Raw genomic sequence first — 16,192 nt, forward strand, 5'->3', positions numbered from 1 at the left:
GTGTCTCCTTTGCCCAAGTTTATCCCTTGGAGAAGAGGGCATGAGCTTTTGGGTTTGCCTTGTTTCCTTTTGTCCCTTCCTGCACTTGTGAGTCTGCTTGGCATGGCTTCCTGCCGTGCTGGCCCATTGGGCTTTTACCTTTTTCCTTGGACTTTCATGGCCCATTTGCCTTGCTTCTACTTCTTACTACACTTGTGGGCCTGCTGGCCCATTAGGCTTTTACCTCTTTCTTCGGGCCCTTATAACCCATTTGCTTTGTTTTTACCCCTAACTACGCCTATAGGCCCGCTGGCCCATTTGCTTTGCTTTTACCTCTTCCTTTGAGCTCTCATGGCCCATTTTCTATGCTTTTACCTCTTATCTTGCGTATGGGCCTTCTTACTGCCATTTCCTGTCATGCTAGCCCATAGGGTTTTCTTTCTTTTTTTCTTTCTTTCTTTTACCTCTTAATATATTAGCAATATTTATATAACGCTTAGAAAAATTATTATATAAAATTTGAGATTATATTATGATATATAAAATTTTAATATTATAGTATTTATATCATTCTTTTTTTTTATAATATATTTATATCATTTTTAATCTTAATTTTTTTTTGAGAAGATTTTCAATCTTAATATATTAACACTATTTATATAACATTTAGAAAGATTATATTATAAAATTTAAGACTATACTATTGTTTGGGGGGGGGGAGTGGAAGCCCGAAGAGAAGGAACCATTAGCAGGATCCACCGGAGGCATAGTTGGGCCCAACTGTTCATCGAATCAAGCCATCCCAACCAGGACAATCAAAGGGCAAGGAAGATCAAAGAACCGAGGACGGAAATCTGCCCGAGGAGGCCGAGGAACAGATGCTTCTCGGAAAGCAAGAGAAGCCATAAAGGCTATGAGATTGGAAACTGAGGAGGACCATTGAGACGTACAAATAAGAGAGGGATGAAGCTTCTAGATAAAGCATCTATCACCTCCGCATTCAATGCATTGCACCAACTCAGCTTGCCGCATTAATGGCAAAATGACCCTTGAACAGTGCTTTCATAGCTTGTAACCTACTCTACCACCACCAACAAGGCAGTGAAGGGACAAGTATCCAAAGAGAGATCAACAACCTTCCAAGTGGAAGGCTGGTATGCACTTCGAGCGGCTATAAATAGGAAGTAAGATCATCCTTGGGAGGGGATCGAAAAAAGTTCAGAGAGAGAAATAGAGAAATAGAGAGTGAAAGAGACCAGTGTAGTTCGAGAGCTATATTTCTTAAGAACTCTTGCTCCTCAGCCAGCCCAAGGAAAAACATGATACTAGAATTTATTTGATAATGAGATGCAAATTATGGGAAAAATGAAACGTCTAAAATAAATGTTTTCCTTTAAATGTAGAGCATTAATTTTTACCAATTATGTTAGCAGTGAGTTTCAATAAGATTATATAAAACAATATGTATCCATTTTTCAGGAGGTTGCACTTGCATAAAACGGAGATAAACTTCTTATTTGAAACATGAAAAGGAAAGGGTTGTATAATTTATGATGAACATAAAAAATTCTAACCCAAATGTTGGATACAAAGATGTTGACATAACAATTAGATACTTTCAAATACACTGAATTCCACAATCATGCAAATGCGAATAAACATTTGGATTACAATTGGACAAAAGTTAAAAGAAAAAACAAAATTGATTATCACCCATCAATTGATTCTCCCAACAAAAAAAAGACCCACTAATCAAAGCACCAAAAGAAAAAAAAAATATTCACATTAACATTAAAATAATAAAAACGATTTTTAAACAAATAAAAATACAAAAATCAATATTTTGCCTTAAATATTGTTCAATAAGAGAATAAAGTTAGAGATTAATAGCAAAAAGTAGGTGTAAGTGTGTGTGTGTGTGTGAGAGAGAGAGAGAGAGAGAGAGGTACCTCTAATACAAGAGAACAAAAACAAAAATGCAATTGTGATACAAATTTCTCATCGATATTCCTAAGTTTGTTGGTTAAAAGATGAATAAATAGAGAACATATTTATATCTAAAATATAGAGGGGAAGAGGGGGAAAATTGTTCACTAAAAAAGAGGGGATGAATAAGATAAAAAGTTAGAGAAGAGGATGAAACATTATACATTTAAATAATTGAAGTAAATTTAATTACTAAAATTATGGTGTGATATAAAAGCAAAAATACTTCCTATCAATACCCAAAGCAAACTAAGAATATATATACATATATACTTTTGTATATTAGAAAAAAAAAAATCAAAATCTAAAAGTTGGGAAAATGTTGTATACATTTTATTGTTATATGTGTACAATTTTAATTTCATATGTCGAAAAAGTGAAAAAAAGAAAAAGAAAAAAAGAAGCAAAATGACTTCTAGGCTTCTTTTCTAATTGTGATGTATTTAATTATGGTTCCAAAATCAATATTTAAAAAATCTCAATAGATAAATAGATTACTCATATTACTCAATTAAAGTATTTTTTTTCGACAAATTAATTAATTTTTTTTATACCAAAATACTTAAATAGCCTTCAAAAGGGGAATTGTTAAGAAAATAAATAGGCAAATGACAAATTAAGAATTAGTGGCCATAAATAAGAATTAAAATGTTAACTTGAGAATCAAAAAAAGGGTGGCTCACATGTGTTATCATAGCTGACCACACCCCACAGATACATCGCGTGTGGGTACCACCAGCACATAATGGTGCTCGCGACTTGGACTCTACCCTTGTGCTTTGTTTTTTTTAGAAACCAAAGTCCAAGCCCACACCTGTGGGGTATGAGGACTCGAACTTGCACCTGGCACAGCCATCAAGAAGGGGGCAACCACTACACCACACTAGCTGGTGGTAATTAAAATGTTAACTTAAATACCATACTAGAAAAAATGTATTTATTCCATTCAAAAATTAAATTAAATGCCACGTGTCTAGTATCATGACAAAAATATTAACATGTACAAATAATTTTTTGACACATGACATTGTTTGTCCATATTATACCAATTAAATATAGAAAGTTGTCATGAGTCACTGAGATATGCTTTGAAAATGAATAAGTATTATTGTAGCATGCATTTACAAGTTTTGGGATCTAATTTTTATAATATATTATAGATATAAATGTGAAAGACAATTGGTCAAGTGTTTTCTTTTCCCATAAGCCAAAAAAAGGGAACTTAATAGCCCGCAATACCCAAAAACAGGAACTCACCACCATTAACAAAGCTTGCTGCAACATCCTTACTTAATGTGCATTTGGGATTAAATAATAAGCAGACTTTTAGCTTCTTCTTTTTTTTACTAGTTACAAATCCCACGCTGATCTCACAATGAAGGAGCTTTCTTTTTTTTGTTACTTTGGTAGCTTATTTTTTGCAAGTCCCACTATAATGTTTTTGGTCAAAAAGTTAATACAATTAACTTAATGCGGGTCCCATATGATGACTTTTCTCAAAATGCAAAGTACTTTTTTGCTTATTATGGGTTACATTTTTTTTTTTTTTTTACTATAACACTTTTAGTAAAAAAAAAATCAATTAACTTATTTTATTTAGTTTTTAACTTTTATTATAGTACTTTTAGTAGAAATTCCCAAACGAACATTTTAGTCTCACTTCTTCCATACCAAATACATCCCTTTAAACTCAACTCATCTCCCATAATCACAAATACAACCACTGATAGGCTTGATACCAACAAGAATGATTATAATAGGTTTTCTTGCTAAGCTATTGCTAGCAAGAAAATTAATATGGTACTAGTACTGGTTTTATCAAGGAAATATATTGTACCGGTCATTACTGGTATTCCTCTAAAATGGATAAAATACCAAGTTGTATCGATTGTACCAGGCATATTTCAAGTGTTTTGGCTGGTACAATAAAAAAAAAGGTTAAATTGGAAAAAAAATACGTTGTTAAAAAATATGTTATTTAAGCTAATATATTAGGTTAATGTACTTAGGTTAATATTTAGGCTTATAAAATATGTGGATTTAAAATGTTATGTTGATAAACATATAATTTATTAAATAAATACATACTTACCAAAAAGTTAATAATTAAATTAACACAACTGGTAAAGTCTCTGACGGTTCTATAAGAGATTTGGGGTTCAATCCCCATCTACACCAAAAACTGATTGGTGTCTTGGTATGATGATAAAGAGTTATTATCAGAAGCGGATGCCATAGGTTGAAACTTTCCCTCAAAAAAAAAAAATTGACATATTTAAAAAGGTAGTGACTATTTTATCATATAAGGCAAATGTTATGAACTCGAATGATGATTAAACCTAAAATTTATTACTTATCAACTAGGCAACCTCTTAGGAAAACAAACAGTAGGCGGCCCAAGTTCGAGTATGAACCCAATACCATTATATGACTTGGTTTTTTCATTGTCATATAAAATATCCAATGTTTGAAAAGTTCATTACGAGCGGCAAGTAGCCACCCAAACCAAATCCAACAGACAGACAGGCAGTTCATATTTCTGGAACCATCCAGACTGTTATAGATTTCAGAACTCTCTAGATTCTAGAGTCATCCCTCCCTTTCTTCCAACCTATATATCTAACACCTCTCACTCTCACCCCCCTCCAAGACCAACAAAAAGCTAGCTAGCATTGCCTTTAAGCCATGGATGAAGACTTCGAGTTCGACGTGAACATGGAGGATGATCCAGTTCTCAAGGTGGGTGACCGTGAAGAGAAGGAGATTGGTAACAAAGGGCTAAAGAAGAAGCTTCTCAAGGAGGGTGAAGGATGGGACACTCCTGCTACTGGCGACGAAGTTGAAGGTTTGTTTGTAACATGCTCTTTCATTCCTCTTCATTTTTGATTGAGAATGAGAAGGTGTTTGTGTTGGTTTTGCAGTTCATTATACTGGGACGTTGCTTGATGGAACTCAGTTTGATTCAAGCCGTGATAGGGGGACCCCGTTCAAGTTCAAGCTTGGCCAAGGTAATTATTTTTCATTATCCTTAATTTTACGTCTTCTGCATTTGCTTAATTTGTTTCCCTGGGTATGCTAGTTCTTAATAATATCTGAGACTGACTGATCACGTCACATGTAACCTTGTCCTTGGTCATTGTTATTTGCATTTAAAGGAACAGCAGCTACTTTGAGTTTGTAGCCAATGGGCTTCTCTTTCTCTTACAAGACTGAATAAGATGCTATTTGAGCAAGGTTTTATGTTTTTCTATGAATCACTGCGTAGATTACAGACAAGGGAAACAAGAACTTTAAAATTATATCAAATGGTGAAATCTCCATATCAAGAAATTAAGCTTTTATAAAAGAAAAAGACTCCAAGTCTAGGCTCCATATCGCCTACCCTTATTGGCAACACTCAGGCCCTCTTGACGCACATGAGAATATCTATTTTTATTTTTTTAAATGTATATAAGAATAATGTGAAACTATCTTCCCCGATATGGGATTAATGATCTCCAATATTAATTACGTTTCTCCTCTTGTATATTGTAAAGATGAAAATTTTAGGACTGGATGTATTTAGCATTTAGTTATTACAGTAACGGATATAAAATTCATGTCTGATCTCCTTGAGTTTCTGAGAGTTGGGTTGTGGATTTAGTTTTCAAGGTCAAGTTTTATGTATTGCAGGACAAGTGATCAAAGGATGGGATGAAGGTATCAAAACCATGAAGAAGGGCGAGAAAGCCGTTTTCACCATCCCTCCTGAGTTGGCCTATGGCGAGTCTGGATCCCCTCCAACTATTCCACCCAATGCCACTCTTCAGTTTGATGTGGAGTTGCTGTCTTGGAACAGTGTCAAAGACATATGCAAGGATGGGGGAATTTTCAAGAAAATACTTACTGAAGGGGAGAAATGGGAAAATCCAAAAGACTTGGATGAAGTTTTTGGTAAAATATTGATCAGGCACTTCTTCTTGAATGATTGATATAACTTCGATGAATATGATTCATTGTTTTCTAACAATTGGTCATTCTGTTCACTGCAGTTAAGTATGAAGCTTGGCTTGAAGATGGGACACTCATTTCGAAATCTGATGGGGTGGAATTCACTGTTAAAGATGGTCTGTCTCCATTCCTCTTCGACATTTGTGTGCATATATGCGTGTGTGTACACCTACATATGTAAATGAACTTCTTCAAGTGACCTCAATATTTATTTTGTCTTTTGGTGTGCAGGCTGTTTCTGCCCTGCCTTGGCAAAAGCTGTGAAAACAATGAAGAAAGGAGAGAAAGTCCTCTTAACAGTGAAGCCACAATGTAATTTCAGATCTTGTTACCAGCTAAATATTAATGTTCTATTTTGATTGTAAGAATAATGGTTAAATCATTAAATTCACCAATTTTTTTTTAACAGTTTTAAGCTTTTGAGATAATTGGATCGTGGTATCAAAGTAATGGTTAAATAATTAAATTTAAAATTTCCTTAATATAGCTTAATCTTTGCTAATTTGTCATTGATAATGATAATTCATTGGGTATTTTTTGTTATGCTTTGTAGATGCATTTGGGGAGATGGGTCGACCAGGCTCTCATGACGAGGGTGCTGTGCCTCCAAATGCTACCCTCCTTACAACTCTTGAGTTGGTCTCTTGGAAGGCTGTTTCTGATATAACCAAGGACAAGAAGGTTCTGAAAAAGATCTTGAAGGAGGGAGAGGGATATGAGCGTCCAAATGATGGGGCAGTTGTACAAGGTATTATTGCTGGAAACAAACATTATATAAATGGGGCTTTTCAAGTTCCTTAATTTGTTTGTACCACTTACCCTTTGTTATGTTCTTGTCTTCTTTCAGTGAAACTAATCGGCAAGCTACATGACGGGACCATCTTTACAAAGAAGGGTCATGATACGGAGCCATTTGAATTCAGAATAGATGAAGGTGGTAACGGCTATTTCCCAATTTTGTGACTTCTATTTGCTGCGATGTTAGTTAATCTTCCAAAGTCAAATTTGGGTTTTTCTTCTCTCATAATTTTCAAATGGTATTGACAAAACTAACCTTCACTTATGGTTGTGATTTGTATCCAGAACAAGTTATTGATGGACTCGATAGAGCTGTGAAAAACATGACGAAAGGGGAAATTGCTTTGGTGACTATTCAACCAGAGTATGCTTTTGGCCAATCTGAGAAACAGCAAGAATTGGCTATTGTCCCTTCCAATTCGACTGTATATTATGAAGTTGAGCTGCTCTCATTTGAGAAGGTAAGTGTGGTGTATTACATTTTAACTGTGTGATGTGTTTCTCATCTTAAGATGAATTTTTATTGTCATGAAAAGTTGCTCAGAGAATAATCTATGAAATAATGAATAAAATGCTGCAGGAGAAGGAATCTTGGGATATGAACACACAGGAGAAGATTAAGGCAGCTGGAAAGAAGAAGGAAGAAGGGAATGCATTGTTCAAGGTTGGTAAATATGAAAGAGCATCAAAGAGATATGAAAAGGTACATATAAAAGTTTAATATCTGTGATTTGTTCTAAACTTATAACGTTGCCTACTAGTGATATGGACCAGCTTACAACCTTTCCTTTTGTTGCACAGGCTGTAAGGTTTATTGAGTATGACTCCTCTTTCAGTGAGGTGGAGAAGCAGCAGGCCAAGGTACTTAAGATTACCTGCAATCTTAACAATGCAGCCTGCAAGCTGAGACTCAAAGACTACAAGCAGGCTGAGAAGCTGTGTACAAAGGTCTGCCATTATTTAGCCTGAAGGTTTTATTATGTCTTTTCCAACTAGTGGTATATGTTGATTTAGTGCTGACATCTAGAGATTTCTATTTATGTAGGTGTTAGAAGTCGACAGTAAGAATGTAAAAGCTCTGTACAGGAGAGCACAGGCATACATACAACTTGTTGATTTGGAGCTGGCAGAACAGGATATCAAAAAGGCTCTTGAGATAGACCCAGACAACAGGTATGTTCACTAATTTGGTCAATAATGGGCTATGTTTTCTTGTCAACTGGGAAAGGTTGTGTTATCTTCAGTACAATTCACTTAATTCAGGGTTTTATTCATTTACATTAGGATGTTGGTTGTGTTGTCAGGGATGTGAAGCTGGAGTACAAGATTTTGAAGGAGAAAGTGAGAGAGTATAACAAGAAGGATGCCCAGTTTTATGGCAGCATCTTTGCAAAGATGAACAAATTAGAGCAAGCAAGATCAGCAGTAAGTTCACCAACCCCAGCCTTTATAAACATTGTCTTTTGTCTGGATTTAATACTCTAGTTTGCTATGTCTTTGTAGTCATTCATTAGTGATTGCTTTTGTGTCTTGTATGAGCAGAATACACCGCGAAAGCAGGAGCCAATGCCAATGTTAATTGACAGCAAGGTGTGATACCAACCTGCCCTCCTCTCTCTTTTTTGTAGTTTAGACAACTACAGTTTAAGAATTGAGGTTGTGTTAGATTCAGTGAACAGTTATGGAATGTAGATTAGTGGAGTGGTACCAAATTAACCAGTGAGATGTATTATCCTTCTAATAAAAGTGGTTATTGTATGCTTCCCATGGTCTACTTGCATTATAACACGAGTATTATAAAATAACTAAAATTGATCATGCGCATAGTGTGGAACATCCACTAGTTGGTGTGAAACCTATAAGAAGGGAATCTAATTTACAGATCTTTAGAGTTCACGTTTGGAACAACATCTCATGCAGAGGAAGTTGAAATTCTTGTCAAAGCATATTGTCAATATCTACTATTTACATTGAATCACATGAAGCAAATGCAATACTTACAGTGAACCACTTGAATCAAATATGGTATCTAATACCATGAGACATCCAAAAGGATCAAATGAATCAAATTCCAATCCAATTCTAAACATTTTAAAACTGGAATTGAAAATCCAATTGCAATTTCAACTCCAATTCCTACTCCAAATCACACCCCTAAGTTAAAATAATGTTACATCTAGAATATATGGCCATTCCCAAAGTTTAATTTATTAATTCTACAAAGAACGACAACAAGGTGCACAATAATCAGTAAAATGCTTGTGGTCAAGATGGAAAGGAATCAGATTAATGCTACAAATATCGAGCACCACTCAAGCCTAAAGAAGAGAATTGATAATTATGCAGTATAAAAACCGATAAGAACTAAGCCATAGTTGCCAAAATGTGGAGGGGATGAACAAAAGCATTAAAATTGGATATAGAGGTCAGGGTTCTAAATTTTACTATAGGGAAAAAGTTGCAATATAACTGTTACAGGAACTGGCAATACCATGAAAAGAGCACAGCTATAACAATAAAAAGAAATTGGGTAAATTTCACAAACCTACCCTGAGGTTTGTGGAAATACCAATGAGGTCCACAACATTTTAAAACCTACCAATTTAATCCTTAAAAGACAATTTTATCCCTACCCTTCGGTGATATTACCAATCTTCCTCATCTTGCTTCTCTCTCTCTCCGTTCCTCTGCCCTTCTCTCTTCTCTCTTTCTTTCTCAGATCTCTCTCAAAACCCACCGCCCAACAAACCCATATCACCCACAGCCACTAGGAAAGTCACTGACCACCACACTCATACCATCTTCTCCGGCAATAATTTCAGCACCGTTGACCGGGAACGAAAGGCTACTCCGGCAAATCGAGCCGTACAGTCTCTTAGCGTCAAGAGGAACGGTGTTCTGAATCAAAACATGTTGAAACTTATCCTCAAGCCGAGACATCGCATGCTGAATCGCCGAATAAGCTCGATTCACAATCTCCAAATCGGACCTCATCGAATAGAAAGAGAAGTTTTTTTTTTTTGTCTGAGCTGATATAAATAAATCTTACAATTTTATGGATGATTGTTCAGTAATTTTATCATGTGTATATGTATTGGTTTCTTGAAAAGTTAGTGGATGTTTCTGGGTTTGATTTAAAAATGGGTTCTTGGTGGTGAATGTTTTGTTTAAATGTGTTGATTTCTGTTGGTTTGTAGAGTAGGTTTCTGGGTTTGATTAAAAATGAGTTTTTGGTGGTGAATGGTTTGTGTAAATGTGTTGAATTTTGTTGGTTTTATAGGGTATGTTTCTGGGTTAGATTAGAGATGGGGTTTTGGTGTTGAATAATTTTGTGTTGGTTTTAATAGAGTAAAAAAAGAATTTATAAGAAAAGAAAGGAATGGCGGAACAGGTATTGGAAAGGAGCCAAACAGTGATTTTTGAGAGAGAGATCTGAGAGATAGAGAAAGAGAAGAGAGATGGGGAGAGGAACGGAGACAAATTAGAGAAAGAGAAAGAAAGTTAGGGACAAAATTGTCTTTTAAGGACTAAATTGGTAGGTTTTAGAGTGTCATGGACCTCATTGGTATTTCCACAAACCTCAGGGTAGGTTTGTGGAATTTACCCAAAGAAATTCTACTACAAGAGAGTGATGGATAAAGAGGCCAGGACCCAACAAGTGCTATTTTAGCTCAAGTCTGACTTGTCAATCACAAACTAGTTAAAGCATCTAATTTGAAACAACTAAACATGCTACACAATCCTCAGTGTTCAATCAATAATGATAAACATTGGCCCATCTAGGCAGGTGTAACAAAAACAAGTTGCAAAAAGACCAAAACTATGACTAATAAACTACTTAAGCAGCGGCACCCTTCCCCTTCTTCCTTTGGATCTTCTTCATATAGAACTCAAGTTCTTTTCCTTCCAAAATGTATCTGATAGAAAAAACAAATTGGTTTGGAAAGAGAATAAGACGACACAAAACTGAATACAAAAGAAAAAATGTAAAAACTTTTGTGCTCACCCATCAGATCTACCACATTGTCCCAAAACTGAATACAAAAGAAAAAATGTAAAAACTTTTGTGCTCACCCATCAGATCTACCACATTGTCCCGGTCGAGAAGAGATGCACGCCAACAGCCTACCGCCCCCAAACTGCTCTTCAATATGTGCATCAAGTGTACGACCTTGCTGACGCTTCTCAAGCTTCCTGGCGACATGGTTACTCTTTTTTGTTTCCTTTTCCCTTTCCTCCGTATTTCCTTCGCCTTCCTGCTTATTGACATGATGAAACTTGTTATTATTAATAAAATTAAATAAATCTAAATTCAGGGGGGGGGGGGGGAAAGTGACACTATGCTTGAGAAAATTAACCCTGCTAACAGCACACAAATTTCCAGTACATAAACAAATGATCATTAGAGTTCCATTGCATCTCCATACATGAGGATATTGAAAAAGAAGTATACACCCTTTCATGCCTCATAAAAGAATATCTCCCACAACAATGAAATGGCAAGGTTGTATTCTATACAAGTAGCATGGGTTGTACTTATGTACTACCATTAAATCAATTATCAAAGAGAATTAAAGATACGGTAAAGGATCTCCCATAGCAAATTTTTTGCGCTAAATTACAAATTGAACCCTCTAACTTGCCTAAAATCCAATTCAGTACTGCAAGTGTAACTTCAGTTTTGCTCAATCTAGTCCTACTTTGCCTAACATTCAATTTAGCATTTAGCATATCCAATGCTAGTGCTCAACAGATTTCAATACCAAAATATAGAGGATTAAGAGGGAATGATAACTAATAACCACACGTCTCAGTTGGAATTATTAAAAAATATCATTTGACCTATAAGTTATCTCAAACAGCCTCATTAAAAATAGGCACATCTATTTGGAAAAAGTTTACTTTTAAACTAGTTTGAAGGAAACTTCTTCCAACCCTCTATGCAGCAAATAAAAAGACAATTCATTTGTGCTTTTAATCACATTACCTTTATAATGAGTCACATGACTTGCTTAAATAATAATGTGGATACTCTTATTCCTTATAAATTGCTAAGTAGTGGGTTAGAGGAGATTCCTCCAAAAGAGATTCAATATTGTGAGACAGATCAGGTAAATGAGACAAGCTCATCCCACGATACTCGTAATTACATCAATTTTTTTTTTAAATCTCTGGCCCCCACCAAACAATTGCTAGTAAAGAGAGCATGCCTAGTCAAATGTGCAAAAGAGAATATAAATACCGTAACTTTTTATTTGATAGGCAAAACTAAAAACTTATGATTCATAGAAAATTACAATCACGAAAGCCGTATTGATCCTTAGCTTAGAATCAACACCAGAGCATTAAACCACGCCCACCATAATCAGCCTAACTCACCTCCTTCCCACCTCCCAAAAAGGCACTTAGAATGTTATATTTTCTTCATTATTACATTAATACTGGAAATAAAGAAAGTGTTATCACATAAAATGTACTTTTTTTTCATAAGTAAACATTAATCTAATAAAAGGAATTATCAATCAAGGCGGAACCAGAATGGTCAAATCTCCACCTTTGAGCTACCATCACAGAATTAAATCACATCATCACCAACAGAAGGTTATTACCCTATGTCTCATAGTTGAGAAAGCCCTGTGCAACACTCAAAACCATAAAAAGAAACTTTATTGGCTTACACCATTTACATACCACTTTCTATAACAGTAGGAGAGGGTCAGACACTGAAACTTTTGGAAAAGCTGAAAAGCCTCTTATCCTATTGGTTCTATTAGCTTGAGTTCCTTGGAAGCAACTTACAAACAGATAACAAGGGACATGCTCTGAATGTACTAGCATTTTCTAATAGCAAATTTGCTAATTATTAAAAAAAACAAAAACAAAAACAAAAACAGTCAGAGAAGAGTATTTGACTGAATAATATACACCACAAATTACTAAACCAGAACTACTATAATGAATATTTCACTTTGTGCTGTCACATGTTTATAAACACAGATAGCTTTATACCAACTGATAATCGATCTAAATCAAAGCAAACAATTTCATATAAATCACTTAATAGTACCTCTGGGGTTTCCTTCTTAGCAGCTGTCTTCTTCTTCCTACCAATGTCAACTCCATAATGCTGAAGGTACCACTGCTTGAACGGGGCAGCATCAACCTGAACAATAGCACTCTTCACCAGAGTTTGTGTTCTGACAAGCTCATTGTTCGAAGCATTATAAACAACATCCAGGATACGCGTTTTGCGGGTGACAGCTTCACTACCCCATGAGTAGTTTCCAGTATCCAATCTGAGGGCTCTCCATTTGACATTGCCTCCTCTCACACGGATTCGCCTTACGGTCTTGTTACTTGAGAGCTTAGTATTTGCAGGCTGACGACCAAGCTCATACCTGAACAAACAAATAAAAAAATAAAAAAAAAAGTAATCAGCATTGCATCAAGAGAAAAAGTGACGAAAAAGGAACAAGTTAACTTCAAGTTACACAAGTAGAAAAGCCAACTCAAACATCTCATTAGCACTGAAATTCAGCGTGCAGTATGTTTGATGCTTACTAGTAATATTCTAATTTTTGAGGGAGACGAGAAACACTAATTTAGCTGACATTACACATTAGACACTCTTAGGAATGTCTCGATGGCAAAACAATAATTGGATCTTCTTCCCATATATTATTTTATTGAAATTTTGGGTATTGTGTTAGAACATCACAAAGATTGGACACCAAAAAAAAGAAGAAGCAAAGAATCAAAAGTTTCACATAGCCAAGCCCCAGGAAAAAAAAATGCAAAAGAAGAAACAAAGAACCAAAAAGAAAGAGATATTAATTAGAGGGTGTTTTGAGAGTAATTGAAAAGATCTATGAGAAGGGAAAAAAAAATTAAAAAAGAAGAAGAGAAAAATGGGTTAGTGATAGTGATGGTAATAGTAATATACATACTTTCTCTTCTTCCTCCAGGCCTTCTTCTTGCCTCCAGTGGCACGCCTCTTGTGCATAGAGTCACGTGAGATACCTATCAACATATATCAAAACACAACACAAAAAAACTTTCCATCATCACCATCACCACAGAGAGAGAGAGAGAGAGAGAGAGAGAGAGAGAGAGATTTGAGGATTACCCATTGTTGGTTGCAGAGGATGAGAACGACTTCTTCTTTGGGCTCGGTACCTATTATGCTACAACAACAACAACAGCACCTCCTGTTGTGTGTTTAAGGATGATTATCGGCTTTTATGTGGAAACCCTAGAAATGCACTGTGGTCGACATACGAGGTTAGTCTCGTAATTTACCACTAATTCTCAAAGTTAGTTATGGTTTTATAAGATTTCAAAAATACTCTCAACCTAATTAAATAATTTTTATTTTTAAAAAATAAAAAATAATGTTAAAATTGTAAATCAATAAAATTAAAAAAAATTACCCAAAAAACTTTTTTCCTAAATTTTAGGATACTCTTTATTTAAATACTCCTTTTCGTTCCAATTTGTTTGTGCTTTTTAAAAAGTCAATTTTAAAAAAAAATATAATTTATTGTCTTGTCTATCTTATAAAAATGTATAAGTTTATAAAACTACTCTTAAATAAATATATCAACTTTTTTAAAAGAATTATTTTTAATGAGACAACTAAAAAGGTGCCTCAATTAGATTGATTTTTTTAAAATATTTGTTATTTTTTATATATAATTTTTATTTTGGAAATATAATTTATAAGTAGATAAAGCAATTTGAAGATTAACAAAAGAGTGACCTTATTTTTTAGGAAATGTTTTAGTGAGAGTTAGAGTTGTATTTTTACCGAATTGTCCTTTAGTTTTGTCTGTACTTAAATATAGAGGTGTAGGGGTATTTTTGAACTAAAAAAATGAGGATCCCAAATAAGGGAAGCCCATTAAATAGTAGTATAAATACAGTGTGAGTGTAACATTCCGACCCGATATATATAATTCATCCACAAGAACAACTAGCTTATTGAATTATATAAATCGGGTCAGATTGTCACACTCACACTGTATAGTATACTATGTTGTTATTTGTTAAGTGTTAAGAGTTATGCTGCATGGAAACGGTGATTTTGGCTAAATATCCATGTCTGACATGGGTACTAGTAAGACACCCCTAAAATTTGTACTTGATGAGTGTTCATTTTTTTTTTTTTTGAAAAAAATCTGAGTGCATCACAGACACGGTTGTGACACGTCGGAACCTCCTAGACACGGAAAAACTTAGAAAGAAAATTAAAGAGAGAGAGAGAGAGAACAGGATTTGGACCAACACCTCTCTCTTTCCCTTAGTTGTTTGATCTGATCTGTGCGGTGTGCCTTCTCGAAATAGATCGACGACAACCGAACCCCCTTCGGCCTTTGGCGATCCCAAAGCTCCTTCTCTCTCCCTCTGTCGTTTCTCTTTTTGCAAGTTTTGGGTTCTCTATCTTTTGGTCTTTCGACTCTTTCTTTCTCTTTTTTTATTTTTTAAGTTTGGCACTTATACGCGTGCTATACTGGGTCTACTTATTTATGTGTGTTGTTTACTTATTTAATAGGTTTAGTTTGGTTTTTTTTTTTTTTTTTTTTTTTTCTGTCTTATAGGTTTAGTAATGGAACAAAAATTGTATTTTGGACAATATTTTTTTGGTGTTATTGAACTTATTGACTGTCATTACTTAATTTAAATCCTAAAATAAACATATATTGTCTAAAAATATACCTAAATATATTAATTAATTAATTAATTGTCGTACCCCCGTACCCGTGTCGGTATCCATGCAACCTAGGTTAAGAGACATAGTAAATGACGAGACTAACCTCGTATGTCGACCACAGTGCATTTCTAGGGTTTCCACATAAAAGCCAATAATTCATCCACAACAACAGCTAGCTTATTCTTTAAAAAGAAAAAAAAAAGCTTATTTATTGTTGAACATTGTAACACCCGCCTCACTTAAATTTAATTTAATTGTTTCTAGAGTGGAGTTGATGAATTATTTAATTTATTTTGAAGGTGATATTATTTTATATTATGATATTTACAAAGAAAATAAATAAAAGAAAATGTAACATGGAGAGTTATTTTGTGGATTATTCATATTAAACTTTTAGTCTCCTTATCAGTTAAGAGAAATGATAAGAGATTAAAACCTATTTGGATTAGGAGTTTAAGTGTTATTGGAATTTTTTAGAGTTCTAGCCTATCTAAACAACCTTAATTTGAGTTTAATTGGGAATTAAAGTCTTGGAAGCATATTTAAGCTATTGGGACCTGGGTCTCTCCTTTATATGGATGAATAAAAAAAAAAAAAAAAAAGAAAAGAAGAAAAGAAGAAGTCAGTGCTTAGCATATTAAAGCTTAAGAGTAGAGAATTAGGGTTTCTCTACATTGAAAAGAATAGAATAATATGTAAAGTTGAAGAGTAGTCTTATGGCCTGTTTGG

At 34.6% G+C, this 16,192-nt stretch overlaps 2 protein-coding genes across 3 annotated transcripts; one reads left to right on the plus strand and one right to left on the minus strand.

Annotated features, from left to right (window-relative positions):
• The first annotated feature begins 4,525 nt into the window (after positions 1–4,525).
• LOC115950541 (peptidyl-prolyl cis-trans isomerase FKBP62-like) lies at positions 4,526–8,497 on the plus strand. Its single transcript, XM_031067730.1, has 13 exons — positions 4,526–4,810; positions 4,887–4,973; positions 5,638–5,898; positions 5,997–6,071; positions 6,187–6,267; positions 6,509–6,703; positions 6,803–6,889; positions 7,039–7,214; positions 7,334–7,456; positions 7,555–7,701; positions 7,799–7,926; positions 8,058–8,178; positions 8,296–8,497. Exons 1-13 carry the CDS (start codon positions 4,651–4,653, stop codon positions 8,347–8,349), a joined length of 1,695 nt encoding a protein of 564 aa, XP_030923590.1. The 5' UTR covers positions 4,526–4,650; the 3' UTR covers positions 8,350–8,497.
• Positions 8,498–10,385: 1,888 nt separating this feature from the next.
• LOC115995493 (40S ribosomal protein S8) lies at positions 10,386–13,985 on the minus strand. Of its 2 annotated transcripts, none has more exons than XM_031120080.1 (5): positions 13,880–13,985; positions 13,701–13,773; positions 12,821–13,151; positions 10,828–11,009; positions 10,386–10,670 (listed from the first exon to the last, which is right to left on the minus strand). In XM_031120080.1, the coding sequence occupies exons 1-5, from the start codon at positions 13,881–13,883 to the stop codon at positions 10,592–10,594; spliced, it is 669 nt and encodes a 222-aa protein (XP_030975940.1). In that variant the 5' UTR covers positions 13,884–13,985; the 3' UTR covers positions 10,386–10,591. The 2 variants fall into 2 exon arrangements, 1 of the variants encoding a protein (XP_030975940.1); XR_004093348.1 differs by having other exon boundaries at positions 10,588–10,670; positions 10,760–11,009.
• Between the last annotated feature and the right edge of the window lie 2,207 nt (positions 13,986–16,192).

This window comes from Quercus lobata, chromosome 6, assembly GCF_001633185.2.
Source record: "Quercus lobata isolate SW786 chromosome 6, ValleyOak3.0 Primary Assembly, whole genome shotgun sequence".
NCBI classification, from domain to species: Eukaryota; Viridiplantae; Streptophyta; class Magnoliopsida; order Fagales; family Fagaceae; genus Quercus; species Quercus lobata.